Below are 18,029 nucleotides of genomic sequence, written 5' to 3' on the forward strand. Positions count from 1 at the left end.
TATTCTTAAATTCTTAACAATGAGTTTTTTTTTATACACTCATTCATTTCAATCTATACATTTCTGTCACACTTATTTCTTGGATATGTTCCTTAATTGCCCAAAACCCCTCCCCATATGACACATTAATAAATTTGGATATTGTGTGCTAAATACAGGTTCATCTATTCCAGAATTTCAAAACTATAATCTATCCCATTATGATGCAGATTTTAGATTTTGTGGCAGAGCTTCAATCTCAACCACCTTTTTTTTGGTAATGGGCTTCACCGCTACACAACATGGGGTAGCCTTGTGGTTGTCATGTTTGTTGATAATGCAAATTACTAAAAAAGAAAACAAAAGAACAAAAAAAGAAAAAAAGCAATTTGTTGAATTTACTATTTACTTGAACTGAAGCCCTTTTTTAAGGGTAACTCCATTGTCTCTTTTAGAAAAAAAAAAAAGCTCCGTTATTGTCTCATTAGTTGTTCTTAGGGGATTCATCTAATGTGGAATATGAAACATAACTTATGAGATAATTACAATAAAGAAATTATTATCAAAATGCACAAATTATCAATAATTTACACATATATCTCCACATCAGTCTATTCAAGGTCAACAATACCTAATTAATCTAAACCCTGAGAGACGTTTAGATTTGGTTTTCTGCATTCCCACTTCATGCTTTCGACAACTTTTGACAATTGAGTGACCACCATCCAATTGGGTTAAGTTCTAACTCAAACAAATCTCTTACACAACTGGAATTAGACGAACGATTGGCTGTTTTTCTTCAAATTAATCAAAGTAATTAATGCCCCCTGCCTGACTCAACCATCATCCTTATCAACTTTTAGTGTATTTTTCAAAGTTCAAACTAAACTTCCAATGACAATGGCCAAAGAATTTAGCTGAGACCGTCCAGACCCTTTCCTTTTAGATAACATTTTCTACATTATCTCTATTAGATAAAGAACTGTTGAACCAAAATAAATGGATACATAAAAAAGACACCCATCTCCCCATATGTAACTTGTCCCTTCCATTTCTTTTATTTTCTTTTTTTTTCGAGATTTGACTTTTTATGGTACATCTCCATGTTAATGTTTAATTTGAAGAAGCATCAAGTCATGGCCTCAATTGCATGCAAACATGTGAATGGGGCCTTAGGTCTTTGTCTCTTAATTTTCATTCTTCCTCTCTGATTCATTCAACCCGGAGAGAGAAGGGCCCCTTTTGCCAATGGTTTTGTTATTTTTGGCATTGCATGGATGATGGACCTTTATGGGGTCTCTCATAGCCTATCTACAGATAGGCGAATGCGCTTTCCCTAGGTAAAGGTTCTGGGTTCACACCTCTTGTCCTCCACGACAAGATTCCACATATACTCTTATTATAACCTCCTCTGTCTGTTGCAGTACACAATCATGAATAATGCCTGAAGAGTGAAGAATTTTCCCCCAGATATGGCGCTAGTATGTAGCAATTCTTGGCTAAGGACTAAGGTGTGGTTTTCCCCTTCTGTCCTCCAATCAAGAAAGTGGAAACGACCCCACCCATCATGAGATCTTAGCCGTTCCTTGTCCCTCCCAATTGATATAAATAATAGCTTAAAGGCCTGATTCCTAAAATAACCATTTTGTTTAATGGTACAGAAGTAAAAACTAAAAACAATTGACCTGGATATTCTGGAATAGTTTTTTTTTTTATCCAATTATTTCCATCCATCACACTATCAAACTCAACCCCCACTAATTTCGATTAGTGTGTTGAATTGTATTGCTTATGGATTGATTTGATGGTCATGGTAGTTGGAATTTTGTAGTGTTCAACTTCAACAAAGTAAAGCTATGCCTACCAAAGAAAACAGATTCAAATGTAACTACACAAGCCCAATAAATAAGGTAAAAACATAAGAGTAATCTGGTTCTATCTCTAAACAGAAGAAAAAACTGGGATTTCATCATATTTCAAGCTTAAAGCTATTATCTATACGGAGATCACATTCACTATCCTATCCAACCTCCATTTGTTTTCCAGTATCAACGGAAGGCAGCTTTTAAGGAGATTAGTTGCGGAAAAGTACATTGACCGTGAACCCATCAAATGATCAACCATTCAACCTCAACCTAAGATAAAGACTAATATAAGAAGAGAGAGAGATTATAAAGAAGGAAGAAATAGGAAAATAAAATAGAAGAGGAGACCGAGGTGGGTCAGAAACACACGTTGTGTTCAGGCAATCCATGTGCCCACATGGATGATAGGGAGAGAGAGGAGAGAAGAGGAGAAGAGAAAGAGAAGTGGAACTGTGCAACAGAGAAAGAAAGAGAGGAAGAACACAGAAACCCACCATCCCTCTTTCTCGTTTGCTGCAACTACAACAACAGCAGTTGCTCTTGTCTTTCTTTGTTGTAGAAATAGATAGAGATAGTTATAGTTAAAGAAGAAAAAGACTGATTTGTTGTTTTGATTGGGAGACATAGTAAATACATAGGAAGAGAAATGAAGGAGAGCAGTGATGGGTTTGTTAGGGCAGATCAAATTGATCTGAAGAGATTGGATGAACAGCTAGAGAGGCATCTCAGTAGAGCATGGACTATGGAGAAGAAGAAGGAGGAGGGAGAGAAGGAGCGGGTCACTAGGGAAGAGTGGGAGATCGATCCCAGTAAGCTTATTATAAAGGGTGCTATTGCTCGTGGTACCTTCGGCACCGTTCACAGAGGGGTTTATGATGGCCAGGACGTCGCAGGTGAGAAAGCCCAATCCCCCCTCCCCTCTCCCCAACCATGCATACATAGTGGTTTTCTTTTCCTTTTTTTTTTTTTTTCTCTGTAAGTCATTGTTTCTCCTTGCTTTTTCTTCTTTTCTGAATATCTTATTATTATTTTTTTAATTTGTTCCATTTGTTTTTAACTTAACATCTTTAATATGCTCATTTGTAGTTCTTCTTTTTGAGTTTTTTGGTTCTTCTCTTTCCTTTTCATTCTGAGCTGCTCATTGCCTTTCTGCTTGGTTTCAACTTCCTTTCCCCCATATTTTTCTTCCTCCGGCCTTTTTTCCTATGGTAAATTTATTTGGATTTATTCTTTCTATTTTTCTTTGAATTTTCTTGTCTTATTGGATTTGCATTTGGACTTATTTCACATTTCTGCTTTTATTTTATCTTGTTCCTGTGGTTTTTCTTTTCCTTCCACCCCCCCCCCCCCCTCAATTGAGCATTTTTATAAGATACCCAGTTAGTTTAATTTGGTTTCCAAAAAGAGTAGACTTTCCATCGCTGATCCAGTTAAAGATTCTTAAAGATTCCTCCTAGAGAATTCCTTATGTGTTCTGTTCTGACCTGGATTTTGGTTTCATTAGGCTTTTGTGAGAAGCCTCCTTTGGGCCCTTGTTTGGCTTAGTGGTAAAGGAACCATATTGCCATTTGTTGTTGTATTTTTTTTTCTCATTTTCTTAGCTTTAATTTTTTGCCCTTCAATCATCTTCCATTGGAAAATGATCCAATTTCTGTTGATTCTCGTGGCATGGTTAGTATCTAATGCCTGTGAATCTAATCTTACTGTACCTGTAGTTCACGAGAGTGGGTTGGGTTGGCAGGTAACTGGACTACTTTCCAAAATAGTCGTGTTTCAGTTTCCTTTTCCCGAACTTTCATGTGAATCTGGCTTTTGGTTCACGCTTGTCTGTGTCCATCTACAATGTGGATAAACTCACATAAAATACATTTGAAAAGTACATTCAGTTGGTTTTAGTGAACGATATAGACTGGCTAAGTTACAAGAGGTCCCACACTGGATCTGTGATCACAAGCTAAAACTATGTAACCCCTTATTAAATTTGATTTTGGTGTGAGGCAATCTATTATTTGATTTGATCTCAATTTAAGGTGAAGAGCCTTTCTGCTGCCAGGGCTTCACTCCTTTGTTTATTTGGTTATATTTTTTAGCAAAAAAAAAGAACCATATCTGGTGCATGTCATCCATGTGCAGCACACTACCTATCTTCCTTCTATCCTTTCAATTTTATCAGATATCTATGAAGGGATGAACATATTTTTTTTCCTAAATTCATATAAATATCTATAATTTCAAATTTAAGAATGTTTCACTAACAGTAGGGTTCACTCTGATATATCTTCAGTTAAATTACTTGACTGGGGAGAAGAGGGCCAGAGGACAGAAGCTGAAATTGCCTCACTGAGGTCGGCATTTACCCAGGAAGTTGCTGTTTGGCATAAGCTTGATCATCCAAATGTAACCAAGGTTAACCATCTATTCTTTGAGTCTTTCTTTTTCTCATTTTTTAATGTTCCGTGGATTGCCTACAAAATGTTTCAGTTGAGGTGGTTGGTGTTTGAGTTAGCATTACAAAAAAATTAAAACTAACTTCATAGTTCTGTAATAAATTGTTGATGGGCTATCCTTGGATATATCAATATGATATCCTATATTATGCCTATCATCAGGACGCATGTCTAAGTTGCAGCTTTTGAGAATCTGGATACAAAAAAAATTCTAAAATAGTATTCTCCAGTACAATTGTATATTTGTAAAGCTATTTTGAAGTGATCAAACCTCTGTGAGTTGTGTAGTACAGACATTTATAAAAAAAATAAGACTTGAAAACAAATCAGTGAGTCTTCATCCTCATATTTTCCTGTCATATAATCCATTCTTGAGTGTGTGTTAGAAATGAAGAATGCTTGAAGCTATTAAATGATCTAGTTAGCTAAATCATAATTAATGAGAATGATTAGCTTAATAATCCGAGCATAGATTTTTGTCTTAAATAGTGAATCATAGTACTATATTCCTGTCTTTAAACCTATCCAGTCACATGGCACAATTTAACAAAACTATAGTGGATGAATATGGAAAAGAAATCGCTATCCCTACTAGTGCATATCTTTAGGAGAAGTGAACGCATCATTAACTATGCTTACATCATCATTGTCATTGCCATTCTATTTGCTTGTGTTTCAACATGATGTCCTTATAATTTTTAATAAACTCTGTCAAGATGTTTACATGTACCACTTAATCATTTCATTGGGTTGCTTTTCTAAACAATTTTCTAGAATTCAATGCAAGTAAAACCAAGAGTTGCTTCCTTTTTTTATTTTATTAGTTTTGCAATCTCAAACTGATCTGATTTAAGGCTGCAAATGTGGGAGGAGTTTTGATCCATATAATATGATCTGCTTCCAGAGTTGGTCCTAGAAGTAGATCGAGTATTTTCTCTAGGTAGCTAGCAATCCCACTAAATTGTATGTTTAGCCTGTTATCATACTCTGATTCCAATTTTCCAGTGATATATATGTTGTTTCTTGTTTTTAACCTTTTTCATGTGTTCTCGACAGTATGGAAATTTTAACAATATGAGAAAAGAATGACTTACAACAGGATGCTTAAATATGTAGTTGGACTAGCCATGGCTAACCAACCTCAACTTTCTATTTTTCTATTTATACATCAGTGTGGTATGTTTCCCCAAGCAATTCTTCCGAATCTGCCCTAAGATTACCCCTTGTTTTGTAATTGAACCAGCCCAAGTTATTGGCTGTTGTTTACACCCATAAGAAAGTGACAAGCATCTCTATTAGCAGATGCTTGATTTCCTTCATAGGATGCTGGTATTGCCAAGAAGCCTGCTTGTTATTCCTTAACCAGTTTACTATCCTTGGAATCCCCTTCCACTATCAGGTTTCTGAAATTGAGTAATTTGCCCTGTCTCAAACATTGTAATACAAGTAATTCAGCTCTTTGGAATTAGGGTTGAATGCTTGATTTATTCAGTTAAAAACTGAACCAAATAAACCAAAATTGAAAAATGAAAAACCTAACTGAAACCGAATTACAGAAAAATTGAAATAACTGAAACTTAAATTTTTTGTTTGTTTTGGTTAAAACCGAATTTCATTATATATATATATATATATATTATAATGAAATGCAGTTAATATTTTTTTTTCAGTTAACCAAATTTGCAATTCTGAAAATCGAATTAACCAAACCAAAATAGCTGAACCAAAAAAACTAACCAAATAATGCTCAGCCCTGTTTGGAATCCCCAACACCTATGGGCCCTGAAAAGATTGCAAGTATTATTCCATTGTTGTGACAAACTACTCCTATTCCTACTACCAGAATTGCCTGGGTTGGTCATGGTAACCCTTCAAAATCTAATCCAACTTGATTAAGAGCTGGTGATTGAGGAATAAGCCATGGTCTACCACCCTCTTAAGATGTCATCCATAGTTTCTTGTTTTTAACTTCTCATGTTCTTAAGTTTCCTATTTGCGGAAATATGTAATTTGGCATGGAGTAGATTTTGTCACATATTGTTGGGAAATGTTTTATCTGAAGGGTTGATTTTGCAGTCCTAATGTTCAGTACATGAATAGGGAAGCACATTCAAGAATGTTCATGTGATATCGCCCTCTATTATCAGTATAGAGTGGGCAATATCTGTTTTTCATGATTCTCATGATTCATCTTCTATTGGATGTTTCTCAGATGCTGACCCTCATGTTTGTATTCATCTCTTTGCAGTTTATAGGAGCTATAATGGGGGCATCAGAGCTTAACATACAAACAGAAAATGGTCAAATTGACATGCCAAGTAATGTTTGTTGTGTTGTTGTTGAATATCTTCCTGGGGGTGCATTAAAGTCCTACCTTATAAAGAACCGGAGAAAGAAGCTAGCTTTTAAAGTTGTTGTCCAATTGGCCCTGGATCTTGCACGAGGGTTAGACTCCTTTACATCTTGTTATTTTTAACTATTCAAAGCAGTCAGTTTCATATATTAATTTTCATGGATATTTAACAGTTAAGGTGTCTATTAGCAATATGTAACCTTTAATTTGTCAGAGCGACTCTCTGAGAGCAGAAAATTGACAAGGATTTTTTGTCCCTCATTGTATAGGTTGAGTTACCTTCATTCAAAGAAGATTGTTCACAGAGATGTGAAAACAGAGAACATGCTTCTAGATAAGACACGGACTGTAAAAATAGCTGACTTTGGGGTTGCTCGTGTTGAGGCTCAAAATCCTAATGATATGACGGGTGAGACAGGGACCCTTGGTTACATGGCTCCCGAGGTACAAAAGTTAGCTCATCTACAGCAAAATTTACCTTGCCAATTTATTATGTTATTTTATTTTGGGAAAGTTCCCAGACTGCACCAATCCAACCCCTGTTTCATGGTGACGTAAAATTGGTAGGCAATGCTCAGCATTTATACCCAAATTGTGTTTTTGGATAATTACCATATTGACCTCATGCATCGGACATTTTTAATCTTCACTTGAAAAGATGCCCACAAAGGGGTGTTTTTTCCAACATTGCTGAGGTCTTTTAGTCCCAAATTTGCCACATGATGAGTGGATGAATTGGTGAAGTGATGGTCATTCTTGAAAAACTCCTCCAGTGCACCTATCCCTTCAATTTCTTGCTTTCTTTTTAATGAGTGGTGATTTCTTTTATCTGTTTTGAAGCTTCACCAGACACCAATTGATTTCCTACATCAGTGACAAGAAATGTCATGGATTGAATTTCTGAATTAGATATAATGTGTTTCTAACCTATCACCATTGACATAGGTGGATGCCTGCATTTCAGGTCCTCAATGGAAACCCATATAACAGGAAATGTGATGTTTACAGTTTTGGTATCTGCTTGTGGGAAATATATTGTTGTGACATGCCCTATCCCGATCTTAGCTTCTCAGAAGTGACATCTGCTGTTGTCCGCCAGGTACATAACATAAATGATCCCTTCCTTCTCCAGCCAATGGTTAGAGTCCAACATATAATTTAAGAAATCATCGAAAACTATACTTGAAATTGCAGAATCTGAGGCCGGAAATACCACGCTGTTGCCCAAGCTCTCTGGCAAATATTATGAAGCGATGCTGGGATGCAAACCCTGACAAGCGGCCGGAGATGGATGAGGTGGTGTCCATGTTAGAGGCCATTGACACATCAAAGGGTGGAGGCATGATCCCCCTTGATCAGCCTCAAGGTTGTTTGTGCTTCCGCAAGTACCGAGGACCCTGAGAAAGAAGTTCTTCCTTTAGAGTAGAGAAATAACTAGGAAACTTGATGCATATAAAGCTCAGAAATTCCTATTTGCATTCAAGGTGAGAAAAGATGAGAATTCAGAGATGGAAAAAAAAAAAAAAAGCATGGTGGTGTTATAGGCTGAGAAGCCCGGCAACATCTTATCTCTCCCATGGGAGGATGTAAAGCTTTCTTTTGCTCTTCCTGCTTTCTAATTGTGTGTATTTAAATGGCCAGTTCTAGGGTGGACTGGCTCTTCCACCTGTTCTGTAAGACTAGTCTCTGTGTTTTCAATTATTATCGTGATATGATCCAACTCAACTGGATACTGTAATTTGGAATTGTTTCCGGTTTGGGTGGACCAGACGGCTAAATCTAGGGACACTGCGAACCAAAATCCTGAAATAGTTATTAGTTAACGACTGCTACCTTTGGAAATACAAGTTACCAAATTCGGCTTCTTCAAAACTGGATCTCCCTCCATCAGCTTTTACAGCTTATCCACTCTACTGTTTTAGAAAAGAAAATTTCCCGTGATGCATTCCACTGTGTGTCCAAAAAAACTTATAAATGTGCACAATCTCTTGTTTGCACCACAGTTTTAAAAGCAAATTTATTAATTTATAAACTCCCATCCGTTTGTGAGTCTAAACTCTACAGTTTTAAATGCGCACAATCTCAGCTGACCAGTGATTCAAATGATTATGATCATGGTTTTGAAAACTGCACCAGTCCGGATGGTTGGACCAGTTGATCCAGGAACCGGTCAGGTAACCAGTTTTGTTCCACCCCATAACGGTCCTTGAGTCAAAAACCGTTGGTTTGATCAGTAACCTGCTGATCAGGTGGTTGAACCATCGACCACATTGGTAGCGGTTCCGTGTCTAGTCTGGTTTTTAAAATCCCCGTCTTGTCTTGTGTAGTACCTTCCGATTTATCAAAAATTTGTACCACTCTCTATACGGCATTAACATTTAACAGGGTGTGTGACTGTGTTCTCACTCTTTTTTGGTCATCTTAAGGTGGTTTGACTGGTGTTCAGTGGTGCCCGTGTTTAAAAATTAAAACCACGATATAAATAATTGTCAAATTGTGCATTGTGTGTTATGTGCTAAAACACCTTGTTTTCCCAATTTTCAATATTATATCTCAAAGTACAAATTTTGAGACTTATCACCATTGGATAACAGGATAAGGTTCAAATTTCAAAGTATCAAGCTCAGCTCACTGATACTCAATTTCAGTCTTTCTGTATATTAAAAGGTGTTGTACAAGTTCTCCATGGAAAGAATTGAATTCTCTTGCTTTCTTACATAATTCGTAGAGTTTGCAGGTTAATCAAATATTACTCCATCTTGCAAGGTTCATCAGCTATGTAAAATGCTACAAGACATTTGTAATGTGAATAGAAGATGAATTCAACAAGTATTACCCATGAAGAACCGGTTACTTAAAAAAAAATCTCGTCGTTTAAGAAAAATAGTAAATTGCTAAAATCTCCCCTGAAGTTTTTGACCATCTCTTAAATCTCCTATGCATTTATTGCAATTACCTCTCCTAAACTTTCTGACACAATGGCAAGTAGAAGTAGACCCCCTTTGTTAAATTCCTCTATAACAAGAGGCACTAAAATGTTCAAAATTCCCATGCAATTACTTTTTATCAAAGTGTTCATTTTCCAAATTTTCTCTTCATATCAATTGTACCCAAGCCCTTCCAGTCTCTTTTTCAAATTTGATTTATTTTCTAGATTTTCCCTTCATATCAATCGCTCGAAGGTAAAACTGCAACTTTATGCTATTTTTGGTTGCAACGCAAATAAATTTGCACTAATGCAAAACCATGGCAGTGTAAATGATTTGAGTGTAAATTCTGACCTATTTTTGTTTCAAAATTTAGCTTATTTTGTTTGATTGCAATATAAATAAAATAAATTAAGACATGAAGCAGAATAAAGTAAAACCCAAAACAAAATTAAATAATAATGTACATTTTTTTCATTTGCACTCCCATGCATTTGTACTAATGCAAATAAAATTGCACTACAACCAAACATAGCCTTAAATTCTTTTTTTTCTTTTGTTGTTTTTTTTTCCTGTAGAAATCAGCCTCAATATATAGTAACTGCATGGGTATTTTGGACATATTGTGCCTCTTAGAGGATTTTAACAAAAGGAATCTAATTGCAACTGTATCGTATCGGAGATAATTGCAATGACCAAACTTCAAGTGAGGTTTCAGAAATTTACCCTAAAAAAAAAGGAGTAAATGATCTTTTTTCACATTAAAGCCATGTCTCCCCTGTTTTAGAAAAATTTTAGAAATTTCATGACAACACTAATGGCATGGTCCTATATACTGTGAAAAGAACCCTCTCTGAAAGGAGACAAAGCTGAACTCAAGTTACATGTTTAGAATCTCTTACTACTTCTGAGGAACTTCAGATCATCCGTAATGGAAATCCATATGTTGAAGCGGCATTTGGTAGTAAGCAAAAGGGTTCTGAGTATATAATATATCCTTTTTGGATGTTAATGAGAATTCTAATGTGCACTTTCAAAATTGCACCACCAAATACCCAATAAGTAATAAAAGAGAAGCGCAGCAAAAATATGATGGCTATTCATTTGTACACAGTCAATGCTAAATTTCTAATCCAAGATGAACAGTAAAATAATAGCCTATAAAGGTTCAGACGAAGTCTCGTTATTTATTTATTTATTTATTTTCTGTATACAAGGCTCAAAGTGAGGTGCGTGCATGTTAGAACTTAGAAGCAAAGCATGGAGTTTTGAAATTTTCAAAAAAAAAATAATAATAATACATTAAAATGTAAGCTTGAATTAAAGAAATTAAATGTTTTAAAAATCCTGTTGGCTCAAACTAAACTTCATAAAAATAGCATTATTCAAAATGAAACCATAGAAGTGAAAGTAAACAATTATACATCGTAAATTACATCAATCATCATCCGAACATTTAAGTACATAAAACTTTGTTTGCATTAGTATAGGTACTTAAGTAGTTAATGTAATGTTAGTTTATTGAAAATAAACTAAAAATTACACTTAGGCCCAAAAAAGGGGATTTTGGCAAAAATAATGAGGCAAGGCACCTTTAACCCTTGGGATACATAGATATCAAAAAGTTATCCAAAAGAAAACAAAATCATCTCAATCGTGGACATTTTAATTGGAAAAATCTATGTTAGAGGTTCTATTTATATGATCTAATGCTTTAAGATATTTGAATAGGTTTTGATTTTGTTCATTTTAAAAGTTGGTAGACCATTACTAATGTACAAATGGTAATAAAAGGTGATTTAGAAGTTGATCAACTATTTCAAAGATGTGAATTCACAAAAAAAAAAAAAAGGAAAAGAAAAAAGAAAAAGAAGAGTTGACAAGTATTCAATCATTTTGTTTGCAATGCAAATTTGAACCAGCACAAATTCCACATTTTATTTTTGAAGAAAAAATGAACAAAATTTGCAATGCCCCTATTGCAGTAGTACAAATGAACATGGAGTTTGACTACAAACAACAAGGAGCATTTTTTTTTTTTTCTGCAACTTCAAATATAACAGAAATGCGGCAATGCGAATGTTATTTCCCTTAAATCGTCAGTCTTTTTCCCCTCATTCCACACTAAGCACAGCTGTGCAATCAAACCATATTGTGCATTGCACTGCTACTTGAGAGCTGCACTTGAGATGACTTCTTCTCATTCTGATCACCCGGCTTCCAGTAGCAAAAATACAGAATTAGTTGGGCTGCACCAAGCACAGCTCCCACGCCATTGGAAATCTAGAAGAAGAGCAAGTTTTCTGTCAACCCTTTTTTTAAAACATTTAGATAGACAAAACAAATGAAGATATACATCCTATCTCCTTTGGAAACTCTCAGCAAATTACCTTTGATGTGGAAAAAAATACATAGTGTTATTTATCTGTTTTTGGTTGGGTAATTGGTAAACAGTAGTAGAGATATATTAAATTGAAAGGGAAGCAAACGAAACAAAAACTATAAGTTGGCATTTACCAAGATGTAGAGGTCGAAACGAAGGAGAGCATAAATCAGCCAACAGATTCCATTGGAGAAGCTTGCCATCGAAATAGAGAACGGCATATATTCCACACTCTTAGTAACTATAACCGTTTTCTGCTCAATGAAAAAAAAACATCGATGCATAATTGCGTATAAAAACAAATTAACATTCATGGAATGCGCATGAGTTGATAATTTTTCCATCAGAAAATAGATATACATACCATGATGGTCAAGGGCGATCCATACATGATAATTCCAAAGACGATACAGATGGTTCCAACAAGCTTCGATCTGTCATCGTAGGTATGGAGACCCAGCAGCGTGCCCAAAATTATTGCCGATATAAACACTAATTCCAAGAATATAAATCCAATAATCTTCAACTGCACAACATAAATACAAACAAAAACAAAGATTTAATTTTAAGTATGGAAAAACCTATGATGCCTAAAAGAAATAATATCGGAAAATCTTTGACGTTTGACCCTTGTGAATTTGGATGAAAATTACTTGTTTTATAACTAATTTTATAATGTCTGTTGATTGATTATAAGTTTTTTTCGATACAGGGTCAACTTTGGCTATTGGACCCAACAGCACAGGCTGTTGAGACAGTTTCTGGGCTGAGTATACGCCCATCCTTTGATTTTTAGTAAAAATAAATTAATATTACTTATTAATTATGATAACGTGACATTCCTAAAAATTCTCTCAACATCCCCCAACAGCTAAAGTTTTTTTCTGCTAAAATACACTAGTTGTTGAAAATACTCTTGCCCTAATTCAGTATTTTATTGACCAAAATGGCCTTTTCTTCGTCTGAAGTCTCGAATCGCTGGAACGTCCGTCGCATTCTAGCGACGATGGTCACCTGATTCCCTGTATTCCACCAACAACAGCAAATAACAATCTGAAAGGTGTTCAGGACGTGTGTAAAATCAGGTATACGGATCTTGACACGCGTATGACGAAATGATAGGTTAGTGCAGGAACTAGGAAGTGTAGGCAATTAAAGTGTCGGAGTTCCAAACTCGGCGGGAGAATGAAGAAGCATTGATCTAGTTTCTAGCCATGTCTGGAACCCGCCACTTTCTTCTAGAGCCTAGACGTAAAACAGGATTAGGATTGCAGAAAAAGTAAAAGCAATGCCTAACGACGTCGGTCAAAAGCGATGCTATCGCACAGACATTACGAATCAATAAGCCAAAAGCAAGCAAGCAAGCACCAGATCTATAGAGAAGTTTGTGTTGTGAAAGCTTACTCTGTTTTTCTTGTCGGCGAAGATGAAAAACAAGGTGAGGTAGATGATCTCCAAGAAGAGGCCGATACCGTTGATGGTGAGCACGAGAATGCTGTGAGGATGGACGACCGGGGTACCATAGAACACCCACAGCATGCAATTCATTATCGTCGCGATATATGGCATCGGCGAGAAATCCCCAACCGACTTTCTCTTCAAGATCGTCACAAACGTCGGCCTGTGAAATGCAGCACGCATTATATTGTATTCTAAAACAAATCCTTCTCCAATACAGAGAGAGAGAGAGAGAGAGGGAGAGAGAGAGAGAGAGAGCCTACGCAGGCGAGATGAACAGACCGAACGATATAACATTTCCTGCAAAGAAAACACTATTAGAAAACTCTTACATTGTTTTAAAGAAAAAGACATCAGATCAAGCGGAGGTTGATATTACCCAGAAACAAGACGAGCATAAAACATCGAAAACAAAACGTACAAGAAATGGCATTGTATCTTGAAGGAAAAATAAATCATTCGCATTATCATTAATCGAAAGAGCTACTTATTAAGAAAGAAAAGAAAATAATCGTTGAAAGAAAGACAAGATCAATAATCTTTGCAATTCCACCACACGTTCAAATCGGCCGGGATAAACAAAAAAACAAAGAAATCCATCGAAGACAAGAAAAGAAAAGGAAGTAGAAATCTCTTCATCGGAGACATTAAACAAAAAAGTGATTTCATCAATAAACATGACGGGGTTTGGGTTTGCAATACCAACCGATGATGCCGACGACTATCCGAATTGTTTCAGTATTGACCATTGTCTCTCTCTCTCTTTCTCAGGAAAAGCAAACGAGGGGGTCAAAGAAAGAAAAAAAACTGAAATTAATTAGGATTTACTGGTATGAGAATGCACGATCACGAGAATGACAGAGAAATGTACTTTTCGATTAGAGTTATGGCGTAATAAAGGTTTACTTTTCAACTAGAATTTAAAACAGGAGAAAGAAAAAGAAAATAACTGTAAGAAGCAGATTACTGTGAGTGGGATAGTGGAAAAGCAATCAAGATTAGCATTTGATTCCGATTGTGCTTTCGGTTTCTTGAGCATTATATACATTTTAGGAAAATTTTGAATTCGAGTCTATCTGAAGAAAGCCTGGCGGGACGCAAATAGCGAAGTAGAACTGGCGGGTAAAGCTCTACAGTTTCTCTCTCTCCAAATGCACGACAACTGTACCAGCTCTTTTTCGACAGTTAATGCTTCTTGTATTGCCACCATGTTCGCACCTTTTATTACGACTACTCACTGGCGTTCTACATGTGGTGCATGTACGATGCTAATCCTCCACGGTTCTACTCGTGATACAAAAGCCAATTATGATGTGCAACATACATATTCCTCTAGCTCGGTCCTCGGTGTATATCCTCGTAACTTAAATTTGTAATTTTAAGTCGCTTTTAATTAATTCTTGTATTAATATTAATATCCACGAGTTCCAAAATTATGGTGGATTAATGATTCCATGTATATACTATATACAGACAGACACTTTGAATAATTCTTATTTCTTAATCCAACTTCTAACCATTATTTGCAATTCCAATGACTACTATTTGGTTCCACGTGGCAAATGTGAGAATAATCAGAACGGATAATACAGTTATTCATTAAAAGATATTCGCAAAAACGTTTGTCATACAAGTTTGGGGTGCGGTTGAATTAAAATTTGGTTAGGTTTGGATAGGTAAATCACGATTTTCATGCCATCAGTTTGAATCCAGGTCATGTTTAGGATTTTGGCCCTTGACCCTGACCCGATCCCACCATCTAATTTATACAATTATACTCAGTCCAAGTCCAAGGGCAAATAATATATTCTAAATTAATGCATTTTCTAAAAATTCAGATATGCTCACAACAAATGCTTCCATCATTGTCTCAACTCCCAAGAAGTTGCTCAAACTGCAAAGACTCATTGGAATAGAATTGGAAGCATTTTATTGGTTACAAATAGTGTTTTCGAACTGCCATTCACCTGGATGGTTGGATTGTTTGGCCCCAAGAATCGTTCAACTAATTGGGTCCATTTCATCTTTAACCTGATCCTTAGTCAACCATCCATTGACTTAGGTAATCAAATTGTCAGCCCGTTCAACTTGGACAATGGTTTTTGGATATTTTTTATTTAATTATATTTTTTAGTTTTTTTTGTATTTCTTTAAATTGGAATAGGTTGTTCATTTGAATTATATGATCAAACTGCTAACTCAGAAACTGGTGGCCAAAGTGATTCTCGTTCTAGGTTGGTTTTCAAAACCTTAATAACAAATCCCTACCCATTTTCTAATCATGTTTTTCAAGTTCGTTTGAAAATATATTAAGGCCCCGTTCACTTTTCAGGAAATTGCTTACCCCAGGTATCCATGTTCTTTTACATTTCGGGTAAATAAGAAAATGACCATTTTAGCCATAAAGGAAACATGATTAAAAGGACAATTTTGTCCCATCTAAATGTTGGCAAATTTCCCCCAAGTGGAAAAGTTACCTACCCAGGGAAAATAAATTTTCCGTAGACCATATAAAAAAAGAACATGGGTGTCTTGGTCAATGGAAACCAACTTTCCCCCTCTCAAATTCAAAAAAAAAGAAAACGGCCCCTAAAATCATTGGTTAGATTATCCTTGTATTTTTCGAAGAAATGGATGGCTAATAATCTACAACTAATTATTAGGCCTTGTTCATTCATTAAAAAGTGGAAGAGAGTAAGTTGGTAGGTTCTACCAAAAAGAAATCAACTTGTATTTAATTTCTAGGTCTCGTAAAAAGAACGATTTATGAGCAGCTCATTTACCTAGAGAAGTGCATTTCCCAAATAAATCATTTACCAAGACTCAAACGAGGCCTCAATGTGGGGCAACGGTGCCTACCCGGTTCTTTTTTCCTGCTATCAAAAGCATAGTTAATTTAATTGATTAAAATATTGCTATACAAGAGGGAGGAGGAGACCTAATCCTGTCCCCATATTGGTCCATCTGAAGACACCAAGCAGCTAATTTGTGAGCCAATATGTTAAATTTCTACTTGAAAAAAAAAAAACAGCAATTCGACCATAATCTGAAGCAAACTTCTTTTGCATTGATGAGTAAATACCTCCAGCTCCATGAAGTATTCATGTGTGATATCACAACCAAGCAGTCCCCTTGCACCTATATTTAAGGGTGTCAATTGGACTGGATTTGGTCTAATTCGAGCTGGTCATATATGAGTCTATTACAAATGGCCAGGCCCAATCCAATCTGATGAATACTTTGAATCATTTTGGTTGATCCAATTCAACATCTGAACTGTTTAAACTATTCAAATTGGTTTTAATTTAGATTTGTTCCAATCTGAACCTGATCCATTGATATCTACATTTTTATCTTCTCTCAATAGATCGGATATTGATTCAAACTGGCCCAATCCAATATAAATCCATTGTGGATGGACAAGGTCAAATCCAATCCAATAAATCCTTTGAAGTCTGAGCTATCCAATTCAATATCTCTTATGGTATGTCCAATTCATCTTTATGTTAATAAAGACACAAAACCCGGCTACTTCTGCATAAGATGCCTCTATTCCACTGTAGGAAATTCCCCTCTTCTGTACAATAGGAGAATCAATACTTGAAAAAACCTCATTAAAGCTCAATTTGGAAGAAGAACAAATGCAAATATGTACAGCATAAATACATACAAAATAATACAAAATATAAGGTTTTGCACTCTACATATTTGCATTTGTACTCCTTCCAAACTCAGCCTAACAAATCTTGTAACTTGAGCAATAACCCATAGGATTGGCATGAAACTCCCTATGGTCTATGGCTTATACTGTGTTCGAGTTCAAGAGAACAACTTCCTTATCCACATCGACACTGAATCATCCTCTTGAACTTCCTCTTTCTCCAATCTCCACCCAATAATTTCCAACCAAATGGCATTAATTAGCAAAAGTATACCGAAACAAGTGTTGGATAGATTCATCAGCCTCCCCACGCAATACACAACTTTTTCAATCCCATCACCCCTTATATGTTATTATGCAAGGGAGATGTTCTGGATTCACTAAAATAATGTTTTATGGGTAGACATGGATAGAGTTCTTACTATGAATAAGAAATCCGGATTACAATCTATTTACCTACCTAACTATCTACTAACTTCCATAAAATCAGATGCATGCGTATATAATTCCGCCTTCCAAAATCTCTTCAACTACGTACAGAGTGAACATGCATGAATGTTTCATTTCACAACAGATGTCAATGGGCCGGATTTGGGTTAGACTCCATCTAAATCAAAACTAACTTAAATTGATTGGACGATCCAAACTTTGTGTTGGGTTTGAGTTAATCCACATTTCATGGTCCGATATAATTAGCGGTCTACATTTAGAAAAATGGAGGTGCATGACCATGCAAAAAACAATGGGAGGCTTGGGAGTTAGAAGCATGGATACTATAAATAATGCAAGCTTACTCAAATTGACCTGGAAGGTGGTATCTCAAGAGGAAAACCTGTGGGTTCGTGTCATAAAAAGCAAATATTTGAAAAATGTAAACTTCCTACAAGCAACAAAAAAGAAAAAATCCTCCTGGACTTGGCAAGCCATATATGGGCAAAAAGAAAATATTTTTTCTT

At 35.8% G+C, this 18,029-nt stretch overlaps 2 protein-coding genes across 2 annotated transcripts; one reads left to right on the forward strand and one right to left on the reverse strand.

Moving 5' to 3' along the window:
• The first annotated feature begins 2,143 nt into the window (after positions 1 to 2,143).
• Positions 2,144 to 8,369, forward strand: LOC104593224 (serine/threonine-protein kinase 52-like). The gene is made up of 6 exons (XM_010252989.3): positions 2,144 to 2,737; positions 4,129 to 4,250; positions 6,540 to 6,736; positions 6,914 to 7,088; positions 7,609 to 7,743; positions 7,839 to 8,369. The coding sequence occupies exons 1-6, from the start codon at positions 2,491 to 2,493 to the stop codon at positions 8,043 to 8,045; spliced, it is 1,083 nt and encodes a 360-aa protein (XP_010251291.1). The 5' UTR covers positions 2,144 to 2,490; the 3' UTR covers positions 8,046 to 8,369.
• A 3,114-nt stretch (positions 8,370 to 11,483) lies between these two features.
• On the reverse strand, positions 11,484 to 14,431 carry LOC104593225 (bidirectional sugar transporter SWEET5-like). Its single transcript, XM_010252990.2, has 6 exons — positions 14,119 to 14,431; positions 13,676 to 13,712; positions 13,359 to 13,575; positions 12,319 to 12,480; positions 12,089 to 12,208; positions 11,484 to 11,854 (listed from the first exon to the last, which is right to left on the reverse strand). Exons 1-6 carry the CDS (start codon positions 14,159 to 14,161, stop codon positions 11,714 to 11,716), a joined length of 720 nt encoding a protein of 239 aa, XP_010251292.1. The 5' UTR covers positions 14,162 to 14,431; the 3' UTR covers positions 11,484 to 11,713.
• Positions 14,432 to 18,029: the final 3,598 nt, after the last annotated feature.

This window comes from Nelumbo nucifera, chromosome 3 (genome assembly GCF_055504915.1).
Source record: "Nelumbo nucifera cultivar China Antique chromosome 3, China Antique-T2T, whole genome shotgun sequence".
Taxonomy (NCBI): domain Eukaryota; kingdom Viridiplantae; phylum Streptophyta; class Magnoliopsida; order Proteales; family Nelumbonaceae; genus Nelumbo; species Nelumbo nucifera.